Source organism: Ranitomeya variabilis, chromosome 2, assembly GCF_051348905.1.
Source record: "Ranitomeya variabilis isolate aRanVar5 chromosome 2, aRanVar5.hap1, whole genome shotgun sequence".
Classification (NCBI taxonomy): Eukaryota; Metazoa; Chordata; class Amphibia; order Anura; family Dendrobatidae; genus Ranitomeya; species Ranitomeya variabilis.
In genome coordinates, this window is record NC_135233.1 from 198,357,672 (window position 1) to 198,378,803 (window position 21,132).

A 21,132-nucleotide genomic window follows, 5' to 3' on the forward strand; every position below is an offset into this window, starting at 1 on the left:
GCTCCATATAGTATAATACACTCCTCATAGTGCTCCATATAGTATAATACACTCCTCATAGTGCTTCATATAGCATAATACACTCCTCAGTCCTCCATATATTAAAATACACTGCTCAGTCCTCCATATAGTATAATACACTCCTCATAGTGCTCCATATAGTATAATGCACCGCCATAGTCATCCATGTAGTACTATTCACTTTCCATAGTATAATGCACCCTATGGTCCTAAAAATGTCACTGGTGGCCTCTGATGTGTGAACATAGGCCATGGCCAAAGGGTGTCTATGTGAGGCTGATTGGAGGGTTGGCATGCCCCTCGCCGTGAAGATGGTGTCCAACTCGTCTCCGTTCACAAAAGCTGGAACCTGGTGGTTTATGTAATAGAAGAAACCCTCCTGGAAGGCTCCTCTGGGGCGAGTGTATTCCCCTCTGAGCATCTTCACCACCAAATTATCTACTCCTGAGTCCTGAGAAGTGGATTTTGCTCCTCTAACACCTGAAACATGGTGGTCCTGATCAGAAAGGAAAAAACCTGCAATGTCGGGATAGGGCGCAGGGATCACTGTGGAAAGATTCCTTTTTCTGTGATGCAGGTTGAATCCATCTCTGGACACTGAGGAAGACACCGACTGCTACAAAGCCTAATGGTGGCATTACACCTGGATGGTGCAGGGCGATGTCGGCCCCCCAATTATACACACCACCACTGCTAAATGAGGATGTCTCCCACCTGTTAGAGGTCTATAAATCTCTTAGGCGAGTCCGAGCTGTGGAACAATCAACCATTGGGGCTTACACTGAATGAGTTCTCCCATAGACCATACCAGCCATCTTTTATGCAAATGATCAGAGGTTTCTATGTATTTAGGATTTTATATATGTCCTGCATGGACCATGAGGTCACGCTGGGTGTAAATGATGACAGGCTTTGTACACTGCAATGAAAATTGTGGATAAGAGGAAATGTTCTATCTCTGGACATAATCTTATCTAGTGGACTCACAATAGGTCTTGTGATTTATTTTGACACAATTTCTTTGTCTATAACCCCCTTGTTGACACCTTTTGTACAGTGGATATGGGAGCAGAGTCTTCTCTGTACATGGCACCTGCCTCAAACACCAGCAATAGGAGCAAACATCAACTGCTGCTGTGTCGTCACTCGCATGTGTGAATACTACTGTTATGACTGCGAATAGCAGTTAAGTGGATCAGCAGGGTTGGTAAAAACTCACACATGGCATTTCATGGCAGCAGGACAACCCTGTCACTGCTATGTTTTTGACTAGGCTTTGTAAGAGATCACTTTACAATTTGGTTCCTGAAACCATTGCAAGTGCAGGGGAGTTAAATAAGAAAACAGCTTAAAATAAGCGCTTGTATAGTTATGCTGATGGAGTGTGAGTGGTGGAGTTATTGATATTAAACCAATGAGGGGGGGAAATGAAAGTCCAAAACTAGAAAATAGCTATATCAGAAAGGGGAAAATACCAATATTATTTTGCAGTCTTGAGGGACCGCTATGGGGACAATCTGGATGCCACCATTTAAAAAAAACAACTCTGGTGAACTAAGAGAGAATTTTGTGGGGAGATGGTGAGGTTTTGTGCATGTGGGGGGGAATTCATATGCCTGCAGACGTATTGGTTTTGACCGGACAACCCCTTTAACTTTGGGGTTTCTTTATACAGGTAAATGCCTAATTTAGGGGTAATTCTGAGTCTTCTACACATAAGCTATGTCATTGTACCGTAAAATAGCTAAATATCCTGGGGGGATACGTTTTGAGGGCTTTTTTCACACAATGTGAGGGACTTTATCATTGCCTCTACAACACGTGGTCTTACAGTTTTATACCGTATACTATGGTTTATTTCTGCCCTCACAGGTTTTTTTTATAGTGGTGGGGGGGTCACAAGTGGTCAAATCACTGTAATTTACACCAGTTTAAAAGGGCATTTCTACAGCAGCTCATAGTGGGAATGGATTTAATTATTTGGCACTCACACAGCAAGTGATGGACTGAAGCAGCTAAACAGTGGGCACTTTGTACCCCAGAGATATACAGCTTGATATAGCGATCCACTTGTATACATGTAGGGTGATGGAGTCATCATCGGTTCGGGTGTTGGTACAGGGGATCCGGGTGTATTGGTCATTGCGTTTCCAGGAGGCCGAGCATAGAGGACATGGTATTCTTGTGTAAGATACACAGGTAACGTTCCAATTACATCCATTATCTTATTGGGAGATGAACTAGAAATATGGCTGAACCGTCAGCCCCTGACAAAGCAGAGGCGAAACTCACAGCTTGGGTATGATAGCAAGATGTGATCGCTCCACTCTCTGGTGTAGAGGTTGGGACCAGAGATACTTCAGCTGTTGCTCTAAACCACTACTTCTTCCACCACTTCCCATAACAGAGACACTTACTCTAGAACAGTAACAGGTTTAATAAAATGTCAAAATAAAACTTTCCAGGTAAACATCAACAGCCTAATACAACATTAAGATTCTCCGTCCTGATTAGCAGCAGAGTCTTTCCACCTCGTCAAGGTCTTCAGTATCCAATTGCACGATCTTTGTGCCTGAGGGAAAAGGAGGAAACAGAACAAGTCGCATCCTTGTGGCCTCACAATTTGAGGAACAAAAGTCACCATTTTCTAAGTATAATATATATTGTTTTTTACATTTTTATTTATTTTCCACCGATTTCGCTTTCGCGCATTCAGCGGTAGTTTTTCTTTTCTTTCTGATGCCATTTTGGGGTATGTACAACGTGTTCATGCAAAAAAGGGGAGAAGCCAATGCTGCTTATGGTCAGAACGCAATACATAAAGTGCACATGCACATGTTGATTTCCAATTTTATTTCAAAATGAGACATTTAGCAAACAATTGATCAATTCTTTGAGCCACCCCGCCACGTCAAGGCATTCTCATAATGGGACAGTCCTACTCTACGTTTTTTATATTCGCTGTGCCATAAAGGCCTCCTAAATGTATTAAAAGCAAGACCACATTAAATGCAAGCTGTACCTGAAGCGTTTCTGAATCACTCCCATGGCGCCAGAAAGAGCAAGTGCAGATAAAGGTTGACCAGGTCCAGACAGCCATTTCAGGTCCAACCCCCACACTGCCTAACTAGCACCACAGATGAAGGGTGAAACAGGCCGAGACACAGGTGCACAATCAAACAAAGCCTAGGGCAGGGCAGGGCTGCTATATGTGTGTACAGCAGCCTAGATCAATCACAATGAACACAGAAAGAACGGCGTACATAACCCAGCGCGCATTCAGCGGTAGTTTTTCTTTTCTTTCTGATGCCACTTTGGGGTATGTACAACGTGTTCATACATTTTTTTGGAGGAGGAACTGATCGATAAATGGCAATTTTGGCATTTAGATTTTTCTCCACAGCTTTATCATTGAGTTAAATATCATATATGCGGCAACTAATCAGCAGTGACTGGAGCTAGCACTGGTCGCTGCCATCGGGCGGTGCCTTTTCTGCATAGAGCGAGTTCAACTTTGTACATCAGCATCCGAAAACACAAACAGTACATAACCTCGATAAGGGCAAAACTTCCAACTTGGCAGTCCTGGGTAATTATCTGCTATGCCCCCTATTATTCTCATACGTAGAGGCGGTATTATACACTGATGTTCACTTACCAAAATGCTCTTCGATGTCCTGCAGGATGTACATGAAACACTTCTCCACCAGACTGATCGCCACACCCTTCTTACCAAACCTGCCGGTGCGACCGATGCGATGCAGGTACGTCTCGTAGTCTGTCAGGCCTTCTACTGTGACCGGCAGGTCAAAATTCACAACAATAGAAACTTGTTCTATATCAATTCCTGAAAACAGAAAAACAGGGATTTTTGTGTACTCAACGTAAAATCCTTTTCTCCGAGCCAATCATTGGGGGACACAGGACCATGGGTGTTATGCCGCTGCCACAAGGAGGACACTAAGCAAATACGCAAAAATGTTAACTCCTCCTCCGCAGTATACACCCTCTGCTGGCTCTCTCGTGAACCAGTTCGGTGCCCAAGCAGTAGGAGATCACAAACAGAAATGTAATATGTCAAAACCAACAAGACTACAAGCCAACTGGCTAACGGGGGTGCTGTGTCCCCCAATGATTGGCTCGGAGAAAAGGATTTTACAGTGAGTACACAAAAATCCCTGTTTCTCCTTCGCCTCATTGGGGGACAAAAAACCATGGGACATCCTAAAGCAGTCCCTGGGTGGGAAAAAGTCACAACAGGTGAAACCTCAGGCACCCAATGGTAAAAGAATTGTGATGACATGAAACCCACAGATGCGAAACTGCCGATTGCAGATTCTGTCTGCCGAGGGCCGCATCTGAAGAAGCTTGAACATGAATGTTGTAATGTTTAGCGAACGTGTGAAGACTGGACCAAGTCGCAGCCTTACACACTTGCTCTGCCTTACACACTCCACTGACCGAGTGGAGTGTCCCTTAATCCCCGCTGGGATAGGCTGGCCTTTGACACGGTAAGCTTCTTGGATTGCTGAACGAAGTCATCTGGCTATCGTAGCCTTAGAGGCTGGCAAACCCTTTCTGTGTCCCTCTGGAAGCACAAAAAGGGCATCAGCTTTGCGAAAAGATGCCGTTCTGGAAATGTATTTTCTGAGAGCCCTCACCAAGTCCAGAGTGTGAAGGGCCTTCTCAGTACGATGGACTGGAGCCGGATAGAACGAGGGCAGGACTATGTCTTCATTCAGATGAAAAGCCGAGACGACTTTAGGCAAGAAGGACAGGGACGTTCTGAGTACCACCTTGCCCTGATGGAAAATAAAAAATGGAGGTTTGCACGACAAAGCTGCCAGTTCCGAAACCCGTCTGATGGATGTTATTGCCACTAGAAAGGCAACTTTCCATGAAAGGAGAGAGAGAGAAATATTCTGCAACGGTTCGAAGGGAGTCTCTTGTAAAGCACGGAGGACCAAGTTAAGGTCCCATGGTTCTAGAGGCATCTTGTACGGAGGGACAAGATGCGAATCTCCCTGGATGAAGGTCTTAACCTGAGGCTTGGAAGCTATCCGACGCTGGAAAAGGACGGTTAGGGCTGAGATTTGGCCCTTGAGAGAAGTCAGCGCTAGGCCTGAATCCAAATCCGCTTGGAGAAACTCCAGAATGGAGGTGATGGAAAACACCAATGGAGAAAGGCCCTTAGTTTTACACCATGAGAAAAATGTTTTCCAAACTCAATGGTAAATACGCATGAAAACAGGCTTCCTAGCGTAGATCATGGTAGATGCCACTTGACGGGAGAACCCGGCCTGGGCTAGGATCCAGGACTCAATGGCCAGGCCTTTAAACTCAGAACTCTCGAGTTCTGGTGGCAAATGGGTCCCTGGGGGAGAAGGTCCGGACGATCCGGTAACCGCCAGGGAACGTCGGCGACGAGATGTACCAGCTCCACATACCAAGCTCGGCGTGGCCAGTCCGGAGCAACAAGGATCACCAGAACACCTTCCGCTTTGATTTTTCAGATGACCATTGGGATCAGCGGAAGTGGCGGAAAGATGTAAGGGAGATAAAATTGGCTCCATGGAAATACTAGAGCATCCGAGCCGATGGCTAACGGATCGCGGGATCAGGCTACAAATGCCGGAACTTTGGAGTTCAGCCTGGATGCCATGAGGTCCACATCTGGAGTGCCCCAACGCTGGCAAATCCCATGAAAGACTTCCGGGTGAAGAGACCACTCTCCTGAGGCTATGCCCTGGCGGCTGAGAAAGTCTGCTGCCCAATTCTCCACCCCGGGAATATAAATTGCGGAGGTGAGCGACTGATTTGTCTCGGCCAATTGCAGAATGTGCGAAACCTCGATCATCGATCTTCTGCTGCATGTGCCTCCCTGGCAATTGATGTACGCCACCGCCGTCCGGCCAAGAGGTGATGAAAATGATGAAGAGCCAGCGTTATCGCTCAAATCTCGAGGATGTTGATCAGAAGGTTGGCTTCCTGAGCAGACCAACGTCCCTGAGCCGTGTGGTGATGAAAAATTGCACCCCATCCAAGGAGACTGGTGTCGGTGGTCACTACTAGCCAGCGAACTGGGAGGAAGGACCTTCCCTGATCCAAGGACGACGTTGCAGTCCACCACCTGAGAGACCGCCTGATTCTGGGTGCCAGGCGAAAGCAGCGACCCAAGAAGGCTGGATTCTTGTCCCATGCTGAGATCAAAGCCTGCTGCAGGGAACGGAAGTGAAATTGGGCAAACGGCACTGCCGCGATAGATGCCTCCATTTTCCCGAGGACCTGCATGGCGAACCAGAGGGAGTGAGAGCAGTCCAGAGATAGCAATTGGGCTCCCCGGATTAGAGAGGAAATCTTTTCCAGAGGGAGAATCACCAACCCTAGGGAGGTGTCCAAGATCATCCCCAAAAAGGGAACTCGTTGGGACGGAACTGGAGAGCATGAGGATGAGCGTGCCGGGACCCGGAAGCAGGAGAGCAGGGATGAACAGCGGCAGGAAGAGCAGGCGCTGCTGCAGAAGAACTGAGAACAGCGTGCCGGGACCCATAAGTGGAGCGACAAGGGCGAGCAGGGAGAGCAGCTGCAGCAGAAAGGGCAGGAAGAGCGCGCCAGGACCTGGAGGTGGAGCGGCGGAGGTGAGTAGGAAGAGCAGTGATAACACTACCCTCCTCCTTACGACCTCCCCTACCCAGACTGGAGAGAAATTTGTTTAGAAGACGAGGTGCATTGATATTTTCTAACGGTTCCCACGATCTCTCTTCAGGACCAAAACCCTTCCAATCTATTAAGAAAAAGTCTATCCCATGAACCTTTTTCATGGCTAAAATATCCCTCACCTCAAAAATGTCATCGGCACAGACAGATTGAGGAGAGGTACAGGATGAAGGATGGAAGCGGTTAAGGATAACGGGTTTGAGCAGAGACACATGAAAGGTGTTGGGAATACGGAGCGAGGCAGGCAATTTCAACTTGTAGGCGGCATCGTTGACCCGACTTAGAATCTCAAAAGGACCGATGTAGCGAGGACCAAGTTTATAAGATGGTATCGTGAGTCTGATGTACCGCGAGGAGAGCCAAACCTTGTCGCCGGGTAAAAAAGGAGAAGAATCTAAACTCCTCTTGTCGGCATGTCTTTTCATCCTTACAGACGCCTTATTGAGTGGCTCCTTAACCTCTCTCCATATTGTAGAAAATTTCAGAGTCAAAGAATCAGCTGCTGGTACTCCAGAAGTTGAAGAAATCGGAAGAGGCATATTCGGATGCTGTCCAAACACGATGAAGAAAGGGGATTTAGCCGGAGATTCACTGGAATGATTATTGTAAGCAAACTCAGCCCAAGGGAGAAGATTGACCCAATCATTTTGGTGGGCATTAGTGAAGTGTCGAAGATAGGCGGCCACAATCTGATTTGTTCGCTCAGCTTCACCATTGGTTTGAGGATGATAGGCTGAAGAAAAATCTAGAGACACCTTCAAGAGTTTGCATAACGCCCTCCAAAAGCGAGACGTAAATTGAACTCCTCTGTCGGACCCGATGTGCTGAGGAAAACCATGGAATTTGAAGATATTCAAAATAAATATCTTCGCCAATTCAGGAGCAGAGGGTAATCCGGACAGGGAAACAAAATGAGCCATTTTAGAGAATCGATCCACTACCATAAGGATGACTGTACAGCAGGTGGAACTTGGTAAATCAGTAATAAAGTCCATGGCAATATGCTGCCACAGCGCAGAGGGAACTGGAAGGGGAAGCAGGACTCCATAAGGTAACTGCCTAGGAACTTTGTTCTTGGCACAGGAAGGACATGAAGCGACAAACTCTTTGACATCTTGACGCAACGTAGACCACCAATAGTAGCGAGTGATGAGAAGAAAAGTCTTCTTAATTCCCGCATGCCCTGCCAATTTCGAAGAATGTCCCCAGCGTAGCACCCTCTCCCTGTCACCCTCCGCTACAAGGGTTTTACCCGGGGGTGGACGGATCATCCTTAAAGGGGCCACGGTAATGATCTTGGAAGGATCCAAGATATGTGCTGGTTCTTCGTCGATATTCTCCGGCTGGAAAAGCCTAGACAGTGCGTCTGCTTTGACATTCTTGTTGCCTGGCCGGAAACGTAGCTCGAAGTCGAAACGGGCAAAAACAGGGACCATCGGGCCTGTCGAGGATTAAGCCTCTGCAAAGTCTGGAGATAGGCTAAATTTTTATGGTCTGGGAATATTACAAATGGATGCACGGCTCCTTCCAGAAGATACCTCCATTCTTCTAGTGCCAGTTTTATGGCCAACAATTCTCGATCTCCAATGGTATAATTGCGTTCAGATGCCGAAAACGCTTTAGAAAAGAAACCACAAGGAACCATCTGACCCTCAAAGGTCCTCTGCGAGAGCACCGCTCCGGCACCAGTGGAGGAGGCGTCAACCTCTAGAATGAATGGCTTGTTAATCTCAGGATGGTGCAATACAGGAGCTATGGAAAAGGACTGCTTCAGGAGTACAAAGGCATTTTCTGCCTCCGGAGTCCATATCTTCGGGTTGGAACCTTTATGAGTGAGAGACGAAAGAGGCTGGATCACTGAGGAGAAATGAGATATGAACTGCCTGTAATAATTGGCGAATCCAAGAAATCGCTGGATGGCTTTTACCCCATAGGGCCGCGGCCATTTGAGAATGGCATTCACTTTCTCGGGGTCCATCTTAAGTCCGGAATCCAAGATGATGTATCCTAGAAAAGGCAAAGAAGTCTGTTCGAAGAGACATTTCTCATACTTAGCATAAAGATGATTCTCTCTCAAACGTTACAGAACCAGATGAACACTTCTTCTGTGGGTCGGTAAATCTGCCGAAAAAACTAGGATGTCATCTAGATACACCACAACACAGGAGTAGAGAAGGTCTCGGAGCATATAATTGACGAATTCTTGGAATACCGCGGGGGCATTGCAAAGGTTGAACGGCATGACCAAATATTCATAATGACCGTCCCGGGTGTTAAAGGCGGTCTTCCACTCATCTCCGGAGCGTATACGGACGAGATTGTAAGCACCCCATAGATCAAGTTTAGTGAAGATTCGAGCCCCTCTAAGACGATCAAAGAGCTCCGGGATGAGAGGTAGGGGGTACTTGTTCTTGACCGTGATGTTATTCAGACCTCGGTAGTCTATGCAAGGGACAAAGCGAACCGTCCTTCTTCTTGACGAAGAAAAATCCCGCTCCTGCGGGGGAGGAAGACCTCCGAATTAATCCTTTAGCTAAATTCTCCTGGATGTATTCGGACATAGCATGGGTTTCTGCTGGGGAAAGCGGGTAAATTCTTCCTCTAGGTGGTGTGGAACCGGGAAGAAGCTTGATCGGGCAATCATAGGAACGATGCGGAGGAAGATTCTCAGCCTCTTTCTTGTCGAAGACATCTATGAAGGACCAATATGGAGAAGGTAATCCGGAGGGGACAGAAACCGCCAGTAGAGGGACAACAGGACAAATGGACTGTAGGCATTGTTTTTGACAAGTAGATCCCCAACGAAGCACGTCTCCCGAACGTCAGTCAAGGGTAGGTTCATGAATCCGGAGCCACGGTAACCCGAGTAACAGAGCATGGACGGGGTTAGGCAGGATGTATAAAGTGATCCTTTCACGATGTAAAGTCCCGATCCGTAGTTCTACCTCTTCAGTTACCATGGTGATGGCGCCTTGCAAAGGTCTCCCATCAGGGTCAAGGGTTGAGAAGAGTCTGGAACACCTAGGGAGGCCTCTCTTACCTGTCCTAGATGGAGGTGTTTTCCGGTCTTTCAGGGCAAGACCGCAACAAGTGAGAAGCGCTACCGCAGTTAAAACAGAGTCTTTGGGAACATCTCTCCCTATGACGTTGCTCCGCCATCTTGACTTGATCCACTTGCATAGGTTCAGGTGCGGATGCAGTAGGAGACACCGAAGGCCGCGGACATCCCAGACGGATGGAGTGGAATGAATAGGTCTAGTCTCTCTAGCAGACTCACAAGATCGCTCCTGGAAACGTAGGTCGATGCGCTTAGACAGGGAGATAAGATGTTCTAGAGAGGTTGGAGTATCCCGTCCAGCCAGCTCATCTTTTATCCAACTAGACAGACCACGCCAGAAAGTGCCAACCAAAGCCTCATTGTTCCACCCCAACTCGGAAGCCAGGGTACGAAAGAGGATGGCATATTGGACGACTGTTAGAGAACCCTGATGAAGGTTAAAGAGAGACTCCGAAGTGGATGCCAACCGTCCAGGCTCGTCAAAAACCCTACGAAAGGTCTCCAGAAAAAACACCAATTGGGAGACTATGGGATCATCACGCTCCCACAAGGGATTGATCCAAGCCAAAGCCTCCCGTTCTAAATGAGACACTATAAAAGCCACTTAAACCCGATTGGTGGGGTATTGCTGGGGAAGAAGCTCAAAGTGAAGACGACACTGGTTCAGGAACCCCCCCACAGAATTTGGGATCCCAGCTAAACCTAGGAGGTTTGCCAAGACGAGGTGGCGGATGGGGCAAGTGAGCAGAGTTGGAATCTTGAGAGACTACCTGAGCGGAGGCCGCTGGGATGGACTGCAAGTTATACAGGCGGTTGTCAATTAAAGCCATGTAGCTCAGCATGCGTGCCTGTGTATCTCTCGCTAGTTGAGTAGCATTAAATGGGTCGGCAGCCTGTAACGAAGTCAGACGAGACTCCATTGTCTTCATAAAAGACATAATGCGCTGCTGATTATCGTGCAAGTGCACCAATTCCTTCTGTGCAGAAAACGCGGTACCGGCGGGGTCCATGGCCTGATCGTACTGTAACGCTACCTGAGAAATGGAGCTAGAGTGGACCCTCTGGACCGTGGAAAAGACCTACCCCTGGGCGAGCTGACCTAGTGAGACCGACCCCTATACGGGGAACATCAGGAGCAGGCCCAGAGGTAACCAGTCCACAGTAGCAGATACCGAGAGGGACGGCTCAGAAGGAGGAGAAGACGGGAACTAGGAGGAGACCAAACATGAACAGAGAACGGAAATACAGGAAACAGGAAGATGGAATCTACAGCTATGGACAAAGGATGAGCGTCGGATCTGGACCGCAGAGGAGCTGAGACGGAGGAGAATCTGTAGAGAGAGAGAGAGAGCGTGAGTTAAAAGGAACAGTGGAGGGAACAGCTATACAGAGCCAAAGCTAGGCATGGACACGGGAAAGCACAAGACAAAGTGTAGAGCACAAGGGTGCCAAACACAGAACGAAGTGGTCAGAGACAAAAGCTAGAATCAAATGACGATCTGGCACCTCCATGCAGGGGAGGCGGCCTGATATACCGTATGCCTCACCCGGATGGGCTGTAGGGGATTTCTGGATCCACGCATCCGGGAGCAGAAGATCTAGAATTGGGATGCATGCGCCCTCTACGGAACCCAGGGTGCCTGCGCAGAAGCCGGACCCTTCCAGCAGAGCGAGAACCAGGAAGCAGGAGAGGAGCACAGCGTGGACGAGCGCGCCAGGACCCAGAAACAGTAGAGCAGAGACGAACAGCGGCAGGAAGAGCAGGCGCCGCTGCAGAAGAACTGAGAACAGCGCGCCGGGACCGGGAAGTGGAGCATCAAGGGCGAGCAGGGAGAACAGCCGCAGCAGAAGGGGCAGGAAGAGAGCGCCGGGACCTGGAGGTGGAGCGGCAGAGGTGAGCAGGAAGAGCAGTGATAACAGATAATCTGATTGAGTATATCTCCGAAAAAGCGCCCGTGCTGGTACGGCAGGGAACTCAAGGATTTTTTTGAAGGGGAGTCTGCCCGCCATTCTCGGAGCCACAATGCTCTCCTGATGGCCACGGCGTTAGCGGCCGCAAGTGCGGCACAATTAGCCGCATCTAGAGAGGCATGAACGACATAATCCCCTGCTCTGGCGATCTGGTAGGCGAGATCAGATACATCGGGCAGCAAGCTATTGTCCCTATTAGATTTCACTATGGCCTCGGCCCAGGCTACCATAGCTCTAGCTACCCAAGTAGTGGCGAATGAAGGGAATAGAGTTGCTCCAGCGGCCTAGAAGACCGACCTGGCCAGATTCCCACTGATCGTCAGATTGACATTTTTAATGGAAGATCCGTCCGCCAAAGACAAAAGAGTCTTTGAAGCGAGTCTCAATATAGGTGGATCTACTGCAGGGGACTCAGTCCAATCCTCTCTTAGATCAGATGAGAAGGGGTACCGAGCTTCTAGTGGCTTCAGGCCCGAGAAACCCTTATCTGGGCGATTTCTATGCCTTTTAACAATGTCCGTAAACTCAGGGTGGTTGGCAAAAGCCCTGTGAGGCCGTTTTGTTCGTTTAAAGGACACTGGGTGATCCTGATTAGTACCGGGCACTTCGTCTATTTTTAGAGTGTGATTAACCGCTTCGATGAGGGAATCAATAGACTCATGGAACTCAGGGGAATCCGGGTCTGGGGCCACATCGCACTCGTATTCTGAGTCGTGCTCACTGTAAGCCCCTGGTGAGGGGGAACGAGACACAGAGCTAGTGGATGAAGAAGCATCGGAGTTCCGTGGGGATGTGGCATGGGAACACTTCCTGGAGGAATGTGTACTCCCCATCACCGTCCGGACCCTGTCTGAGGAAGACTACTGTGCAGCTGAGGGACCATCTACAGGGGGTAAGGAAATGCCCTGGCTTGAGGAAGAATCACGAAAGGATTCTAGGGCCCTTTGCAAGAGAAGCCATGGACTGTGTCAAAGAAGAAGCCCACTCAGGGGGGCTGGCACCGCTGTGTTTAATGGTAGCGGGGGTCTCCTGAGAGCCTGAAGCATCACATTCCGTACAGAGGGGTTTTGGATGTTTCCACGGTAGGGAAACCTTACATGAGGTACATGAGGCATAGATCACCGTGTGCGTCTTATCTGCCTTTTTATTAGCCTTTGGCTGAGACATTTTGCAGACTACTATTGGAACTGCAGATGGCTGCTGAGAGGCTGCAGGGATGTGCCTGCTGTATGGGCTAGCAGAGTGAGCCTGCAGCGGAAGGTTAAGATATGTGTATGCCGTGGAGGGGGTTAAGCAGCGTGCGCTAGGTTACCCAGGTCCTGTGTCCGTGCCCCCCCCCCCAGCGAGGTCATCCTGTCACGGTGTCAGGCGTCGGCGAGTGGTGACACCCACGCTTCCTTCCTTCAGTTCCTCAGGAAGAAGGCCCCGAGAATAAAGTCAGCGCTTCTCGTGAGCAACGAGAAGCGCCAGAGAGAGTGGGCGGAGCTATGAAAGGGCTGCAGAGTCCCAGGAAGAAAGCGGGTCTGGGCCTAGCTCAGCCAGAAGCCGGTGCCTAAATTAGAGGCCGTGGCCGCGGAAAAGGTAGCTGGCTGCGGTCGCAGGTGACTGCCGCGGTCAGCGGGAAAGAGGGGCGACGACCATGCAGTTGGTGGCGGAGAAGGCCGCGATGGCCGTGGCGACGACGGAACTTGGCGCCTATCCCCCCGGGGGCACGGACAGAACCCAGGACCCCAGGGGAGGAAGGGAAGAAGCCCTCCCTGCCCCTGCCAACCAGTGGCCATACTCACGTCGCTCCTCGCGGTAAGAGTCGGGGTGCTGCGTGCCATCTATCCTCAATCCACCATCACTTTGATAGGGAGGTGGAGAGGGCTCCTTAGGTTCCTGTACCGTCCGTTGCATGATAGCGGTGGTGGTGTGGGCAAAAAAAGGAGCTTCATCTGCTGGTAACGCCAGTAAGATAGGCTTGGGAGCCTGGCTCCGGAAGGGGGTACGTGAAGGCGACACCACATGTTCCCGTCCGTTGTCGGTGAGGGGAGAGTGGACCCATTTAAGGAATCCATCTCCCTGATGAGAGCTCAGGTCCACGTTGCAGGAGGGGGTATGGGGGAGGTGACACTGAATTCAGACCCTTGTGCCTCCTAAAAACACTAAGCAAGATCTGGTTCTCGAGAGAGCCAGCAGAGGGTGTATACTGCGGAGGAGGAGTTAACTTTTTTGTGTATTTGCTTAGTGTCTTCCTAGTGGCAGCAGCATAACACCCATGGTCCTGTGTCCCCCAATGAGGCGAAGGAGAAATAAAAGATATAATAACATTCCCTGCTGGGAAAATAAAGTGGAGTGGTGATCACACAACCCAGGCCTACAAAGACAAACCGGAGCCCTACCGAGGATGATCCTTACCTGCTTACAATGATTATCCCCGCTTAAGTGCTCTGTTCTGGCTCTCCCCAACCTACCATATGCTGGCATTGAGATGCTATATAGTAAATCCATGGATTGGGGACCGCCAGACCACCCTCATCCTTCGCCCTTTGCAGATGTTCCAATTTGATGCACGCCAGGCCACCCTTCCAAATTAAGTCCCTAAATAAAGAATTGATCCTATAAAATTTACTCTGAGGCAGCCACACTGGAGCATTATGCAATATGTAGAGGAGATGAGGCATAAGTATCATTGTGATCAAATTTACTCTTCCTGCAACCGACAAAAATAGCTTCTTCCAAGCCCCAATCTTCTGCTGGTACTTCCCAAGCATAGGAGTCAGGTTGAGCCGCACATAGTCCTCTATTGTGTCCGAAACCACAATGCCCAGATATTTAAACTCACGTACCACCCTTTACCCCCAAGGGTGGTTTGCATGTTAATGCCTGGGCCAATTTTTACAATTCTGACCACTGTCCCTTTATGAGGTTATAACTCCGAAACGCTTCAACGGATCTTGGCGATTCTGAAATTGTTTTCTCATGACATATTGTACTTCATGTTAGTGGTAAAATTTCTCCGATATAACTTGCGTTTATTTTGTAAAAAACAGAAATTTGGCGAAAATTTGGAAAATTTCACAATTTTCAAAATTTGGATTTTTATTCTGTTAAACCAGAGAGTTATGTGACACAAAATAGTTAATAATAAACATTTCCCACATGTCTACTTTACATCAGCACAATTTTGGAAACAACATTTTTTTTGCTAGGAAGTTATAAGGGTTAAAATTTGACCAGTAATTTCTAATTTTTACAACAAAATTTACAAAACCATTTTTTTAGGGACCACCTCACATTTGAAGTCACTTTGAAGGGTCTATATGGCAGAAAATACCTAAAAGTGACACCATTCTAAAAACTGCACCCCTCAAGGTGCTCAAAACCACATTCAAGAAGTTTATTAACCCTTCAGGTATTTCACAGCAGCAGAGGCAACATTGAATGAAAAAATGAACATTTTACTTTTTAGTCACAAAAATGATCTTTCAGCAATAATTTTTTTACTTTACCAAGGGTAAAAAGAGAAAATGGACCTCAATAGTTGTTGTCCAATTTGTCCTGAGTACGCTGATAACCCAACATGTGGGAGGGAACCACTTTTTGGGTGCACGGCAGGGCTCAGAAGGAAAGGAGCGCCGTTTGACATTTTCAAGCTAAAATTGGCTGGAATTGAGATCGGACGCCATGTCGCGTTTGGCAAGCCCCTGATATGCCTAAACAGTGGAAACCCCCCACAAGTGACCACATTTTGGAAACTATACCCCCTAAGGAACTTATCTAGGTGTGTATTGAGCACTTTGAACCTCCAAGTGCTTCACAGACGTTTATAACGCCCGGGAGTGAAAATAAAAAATCCTATTTTTTCCACAAACATGATCGTTTAGTCCCCAATTTTTTATTTTCTCAAGGGTAACAGGAGAAATTGGACCCCAAAAGTTGTTGTCCAATTTGTCCTGAGTACGCTGATACCCCATATGTGGGAGAAAACTACTGTTTGGGCACACTTCGGGGCTCGGAAGGGAAGTAGTGACGTTTTGGAATGCAGACTTTGATGGAATGGTCTGCGGGCATCATGTTCCATTTGGTCAGATCCTGATGTGCCTAAACAGTAGAAACCCCCCACAAGTGACCCCATTTTGGAAACTTGACCCCCTAAACAACTTATCTAGGTGTGTGGTGAGAATTTTGAACCCCCAATTGCTTCACAGAAGTTTATAACGCCCGGGAGTGAAAATAAAAAATCCTATTTTTTCCACAAACATGATCGCTTACTCCCCAATTTTTTATTTTCCCAAGGGTAACAGGAGAAACTGGACCCCAAAAGTTGTTGTCCAATTTGTCCTGAGTATGCTGGTACCCCATATGTGGGAAAAAACTGTTTGGGCACGTCGGGACTCAGAAGGGAAGCAGTGACGTTTTGGAATGCAGACTTTGATGGAATGGTCTGCGGGCGTCATGTTCCGTTTGCAGAGCCCCTGATGTGCCTAAACAGTAAAAAAAAAAAAACACAAGTGACATCATTTTGGAACCTTGACCCCCAAGAAACTTACCTAGATGTGCCCCCTCTTTGGAACTAATCCACCAGTTCCTGTAAAGTAAATTAGTAGTGCATGGAGGTGTGGTACAATTTGAAGCAATCCTTCATACACAGGCCAGGTTTGTCGGGGCAGGTGTCGCATTGATAGATGGTGTCCTTGCGTATTCCTCTTTTGTAGCACACTCGGCACCTTTTTTGCGGCTTACCTTTTCTTCCAGTTGGCAGGATCACCCCAAGAAAATGCTGACCTGGTACGATACAAGCACCCTCAGTTCCGGAAGTACTGGGGTCCGCTCCTTCCCTCGTGCCAAACATCAGGGCCTTAACCACTACCTCCTGGAACTGAAGGTATGACGTATCGGTGTGGCGTGCACATCGTGATAGCAGGAAAGCGTTGAGCATTGCCATTTGTACGATGTGCACGGACAGCTTTTTGTACCACACCTTGGCCTTTCTCAAAGCACTGTACGGTTGGAGGAGTTGATCAGAGAGATCAACGCCCCCCATGTTTTTGTTGTACCCCAGTACACAGTCCGGTTTGCAGACCTGTGTAGAGGTACCTCGTACAGTGCTGAGGGCGCTGTCATCACCGTGTATGGCGGTCAAGAGAAGGACATCCCTCTTGTCCTTGTACTTGACCACCAGCAGGTGGTCGCTACATTGGGCTCTGCTCTCACCTTTCCTGAGCATCTGCCCAAGTAGTGTCTTCGGAAGGCCTTTCTGATTTTTGAGGACAGTGGGCAGGCTGCGGTACCTTGCGCAGAGAGGGATTTGTAGAGTGGGATGCTGGAATAAAAGTTATCGGTATAGAGGTGATAACCTTTATCCAGCAGTGGGTGCACCAAATCCCACACAATTTTCCCACTCACTCCCAGGATAGAAGGACACTCAGGCGATTCAATCCTGCTGTCCTTCCCTTCATACACTCTAAAGCTGTAGGTGTACCCTGAGGTACTCTCATACAGCTTGTAGAGTTTTGATTTGGCCCTCTTGTTGGGCAGGTATTGACCGAATCTGAGCGCCCCTTAAAATGAACCAAGGACTCATCCACGCAGATGTCCCTTTGGGGCACGTACACTTCAGCAAACTTTTTGCTGAAGTGTTCGATGACCGGCCGAACTTTGCACAGTCAAAGTTGGGGTCGTCTCGTGCGGGACACTGTGCATTATCGGAATAATGCAGAAATTTATGGATGGCCTCAAAACGCGTCTGAACCATGACCATTCGGAACACTGGAGTGTTGTATGAAATATCAACACTCCAATATTGCCGAATTTCTGGCTTCTTTAGGATCCCCATATGAAGGACCAGGCCCCAAAACTGCATCATTTCGACTGTGTCTACAGAAGACCAGTTAGAATATGATGAACCGGGGTTTTGCTTCAAAAATTGCTGAGCATACAAATTAGTTTGCTCCACCATGAGGTTAACAAAATCCTTAGAGCAAAAGACTTTTAAAAAGTCTATTTCTGTGAGGCCGGTGGTGTCAAACTTGATTCCTGATTCTACAACAAAATCAGGAATCAGTAGCTCGTAATTTTCGGGGGGCGAGGTCCATACGGGGTCCGAAGAGGGGCGCGCTGGTTCATCTTCAGGAGTGGGCGCTGCTTCATCTTCATGAACGGTGGGCACTGCTTCTGTCTGGCGACATCTGCGTGGCGGTTCCGCAGGACCTGAGGAGGAAGGTGAGGAGGAGGAAGAAGAATCTGAAGAGAAAAGGAACGTGGGATCCTCTCCCTCGCTATCAGTGTCGGAGGCAAGGAAAAAATATGCCTCCTCCGCTGAATAGCGCTGCTGGGACGAATGGGACATTTTGTTTTAGAGTATGGTGCTTGGGTGTACTTTATTGGTAACTGTGTACGTGTGGGGGGGATAGTGTTTGATGCAAACTATTCTGAAAAGAAAAAGCTAAAACGAAAAAAAAGCAAATAGGGGAAAAAAAATACCTGTGAAAGGAAAAGTCTAAAACAGCAGGCCCTAGCTCTGATAAGTGAACAGTGTCACTTATCAAAGTTTGGCGGCTGCTGGGTGTGCGAACGGGATGTGAAAAAAACCGGCAGGCACGAGAGCTCTGATAAGTGAAAAGCGTCACTTATCAAAGTTCGGCGGCTGCTGGGTGCGTGCACGGGGATGTGGAAAAAGAAAAAAAGAAAGGAAAGGCACGGCTTTAGACGCGGTGGCTGGGTGCGTGCACGGGGATGTGGAAAAAAAAAGGAAAGGCACGGGTTTAGACGCGGCGGCTGGGTGCGGCCAAGGGGATGTGGAAAAAAAAGAAAGGAAAGGTACGGGTTTAGAAGCGGCGGCTGGGTTTGCGCACGGGGATGTGGAAAAAAAAAGAAAGGAAAGGCAAGGGTTTAGACGCGGCGGCTGGGTGCGCGCACGGGGATGTGGAAAAAAAAAGGTAAGGCACAGGTTTAGACGCGGCAGCTGGGTTCGCGCACGGGGATGTGGAAAAAAAAAGAAAGGAAAGGCACAGGTTTAGACGAGGCGGCTGGGTGCGCGCACGGGAATGTGGAAAAAAAAAAAAGAGAGGAAAGGCACGGGTTTAGTCGTGGTGGCTGGGTGCGCGCACGGGGATGTGGAAAAGAAAAGTGAGCATGAGTGTTAATTGGTGAACTGTGTCACCAATCAACGCTCGGCGGCTGTTAAATGTGGGCACGGAGGCTGCGCAAAGTGGAGGTGGAGGGGGAAAGGGTGAAGAGAGATTGGGTCGGGATCGAGGATGAACACTTACGGTTGTAGTCTCTCTTCTTTCTTCTGTCTTCTTTCTTCTGTCTTTTTTCTTTAGCAAGAATTGTGGTGTCACAGGCACAGGCTACTGTGGCACCACAAGTCTTAGCACAGGAGGGGATCTGTCAGCATGACCGCTCTGCAGGAATTCTCAACAAGTGTGAGGATTCCTGCAGAGCAGTCAGACAGGTCAGGGAGAGGTGAGACAGGTCACAGAGCTCACAGCTCCGATAATAGGCAGGTCACCGGCAGGTCACCATCAGGGCACAACGCGGTCACACCGCTGCTGTGCCCTGTGATTGGCGCGATCGACGATCACATCAATCGCGCCAATCAGTAGCTGCAGGCTCCGGGGTAGGATCGGTGCTATTACGGCACCGATCCAGGAAGTTACAGGCAGGGCACAGTGCGGTAACACAGGCGGTGTGCCCAGCGATTGGCGTGATCGATGTGATCTGGGGGGTTTTGGCCTATGCCTGGCGTTGCCAGGCACAGGCCTAGAATCGAGTACATCGGTACTCGATCCTAGCCTGGGATCTCACTGTTTCAGCCAATCTGATTGGCTGAAACAATGAGAAAGGCTGTGATTGGCTGTTCAGAATTGAACAGCCAATCACAGCGATCTGGAGGCCGGGGGGGCGGCGCCATACCCCAGGATCCCGAGGCCATCTTCCGTAAGGCAAGATGGCGTCGGAATTTTAATGCGATCACTGCGACTTAAGTTGCTGTGTCGCATTAAAGGGCATGACGTACTATCCCGTCGGTGGTCATATGGGCCCACCCCACCTCGACGGGATAGTACATCAGATGTCAGAAAGGGGTTAAGGGAACCCCAGGGTCTAGTGCCAGAGGAGCCGCTGCGTTCATGGGCAACAACACAGACTTATCCCAATTAATAGATAATCCGGAAAGAGCCCCAAATTTTGTAATGCTGTTCATAACGGCCCCCAGAGACTCCTGCGCATCTTCCAGGAACAGCAATTGCAAACAAGAGAGGAGACAAGGGGCACCCCTGCTGCGTTCCCCTATACAAAGGGAAATCCCCCCACAAGAGTCCATTTACCCGTATCCTGGCTCTTGGAGAGGCATAAAACAATTGCACCCAAATTATAAATCTGTCGCCAAAATCCAGAGCCTTCATAACCGCCCACAAATAACGCCATTCCACACCATCAGAACCTTCATAACCACCCACAAATAACGCCATTCCACACCATCAGAGCCTTCATAACCACCCACAAATAACGCCATTCCACACCGTCAGAGCCTTCATAACCACCCACAAATAACGCCATTCCACACTATCAGAGCCTTGATAACCACCCACAAATAACGCCATTCCACACTATCAGAGCCTTCATAACTTCCCACAAATAACGCCATTCCACACCATCAGAGCCTTCATAACCACCCACAAATAACGCCATTCCACACATTCAAAAGCCTTAGCGGCGTCTAAAGACACCACAACCCTCTGACCCATATTGTCTGACTTTACCTGCATATTGAGAAACAATCGTCTAAGATTACATGCTGTAGACCTATTGGGCAGAAAACCGGACTGGTCCCGGTGTATTAGTGTCGTTATCACCTTGTTAAGACGATTAGACAACATTTTGGCCACGATTTTGATATCTATTGTTAATAATGAGATTGGGCGATAAGAAGCCGGATCCGTCTGATCCTCAGAGCGGAGGTCTACTAGGATCTCCTCCTTGTTCAGTGTCTGCACAAATGTTGCTCTAATAGCATTTTGGATAATGTTAATACTAAGGTAAACAGATGTAGGAATAGCCAGCAGCACAATGAATGCAGCTCTGGAGTATAATACAGGATTATGTAATATATGTACACATCAACTCTACCAGCAGCATAATGAGTGCAGCCCTGGGGTATATTACGGGAGGTAAGTAAGGGTCAGTAATGTAATGTATGTACACAGTGACTGCACCAGCAGAATAGTGAGTGCAGCTCTGGAGTATAATACAGGACATAACTCAGGATCAGTAATGTATGTACACAGTGACTGTACCAGCAGAATAGTGAGCGCAGCTCTGGAGTATAATACAGGACATAACTCAGGGTTAGTAATGTAATGTATGTACACAGTGAC

At 48.5% G+C, this 21,132-nt stretch overlaps 1 protein-coding gene across 3 annotated transcripts in view; it reads right to left on the bottom strand.

Annotated features, from left to right (window-relative positions):
* The window catches only part of LOC143804887 (ATP-dependent RNA helicase DDX25-like), a 58,122-nt gene that overhangs the window by 13,421 nt on the left and 23,569 nt on the right, over nucleotides 1-21,132 (bottom strand). For 2 of the 3 annotated variants that reach the window (XM_077283440.1, XM_077283439.1), the window contains exons 10-11: nucleotides 3,680-3,868; nucleotides 2,445-2,593 (exon numbers count right to left, since the gene is read on the bottom strand). In XM_077283440.1, the coding sequence (XP_077139555.1) occupies nucleotides 2,532-2,593; nucleotides 3,680-3,868 (251 nt within the window). In that variant the 3' untranslated portion in view covers nucleotides 2,445-2,531. Of the gene's footprint in view, nucleotides 1-2,444; nucleotides 2,594-3,679; nucleotides 3,869-21,132 lie in introns of those variants that run through there. The other variant, XM_077283438.1, reaches the window with a different exon arrangement.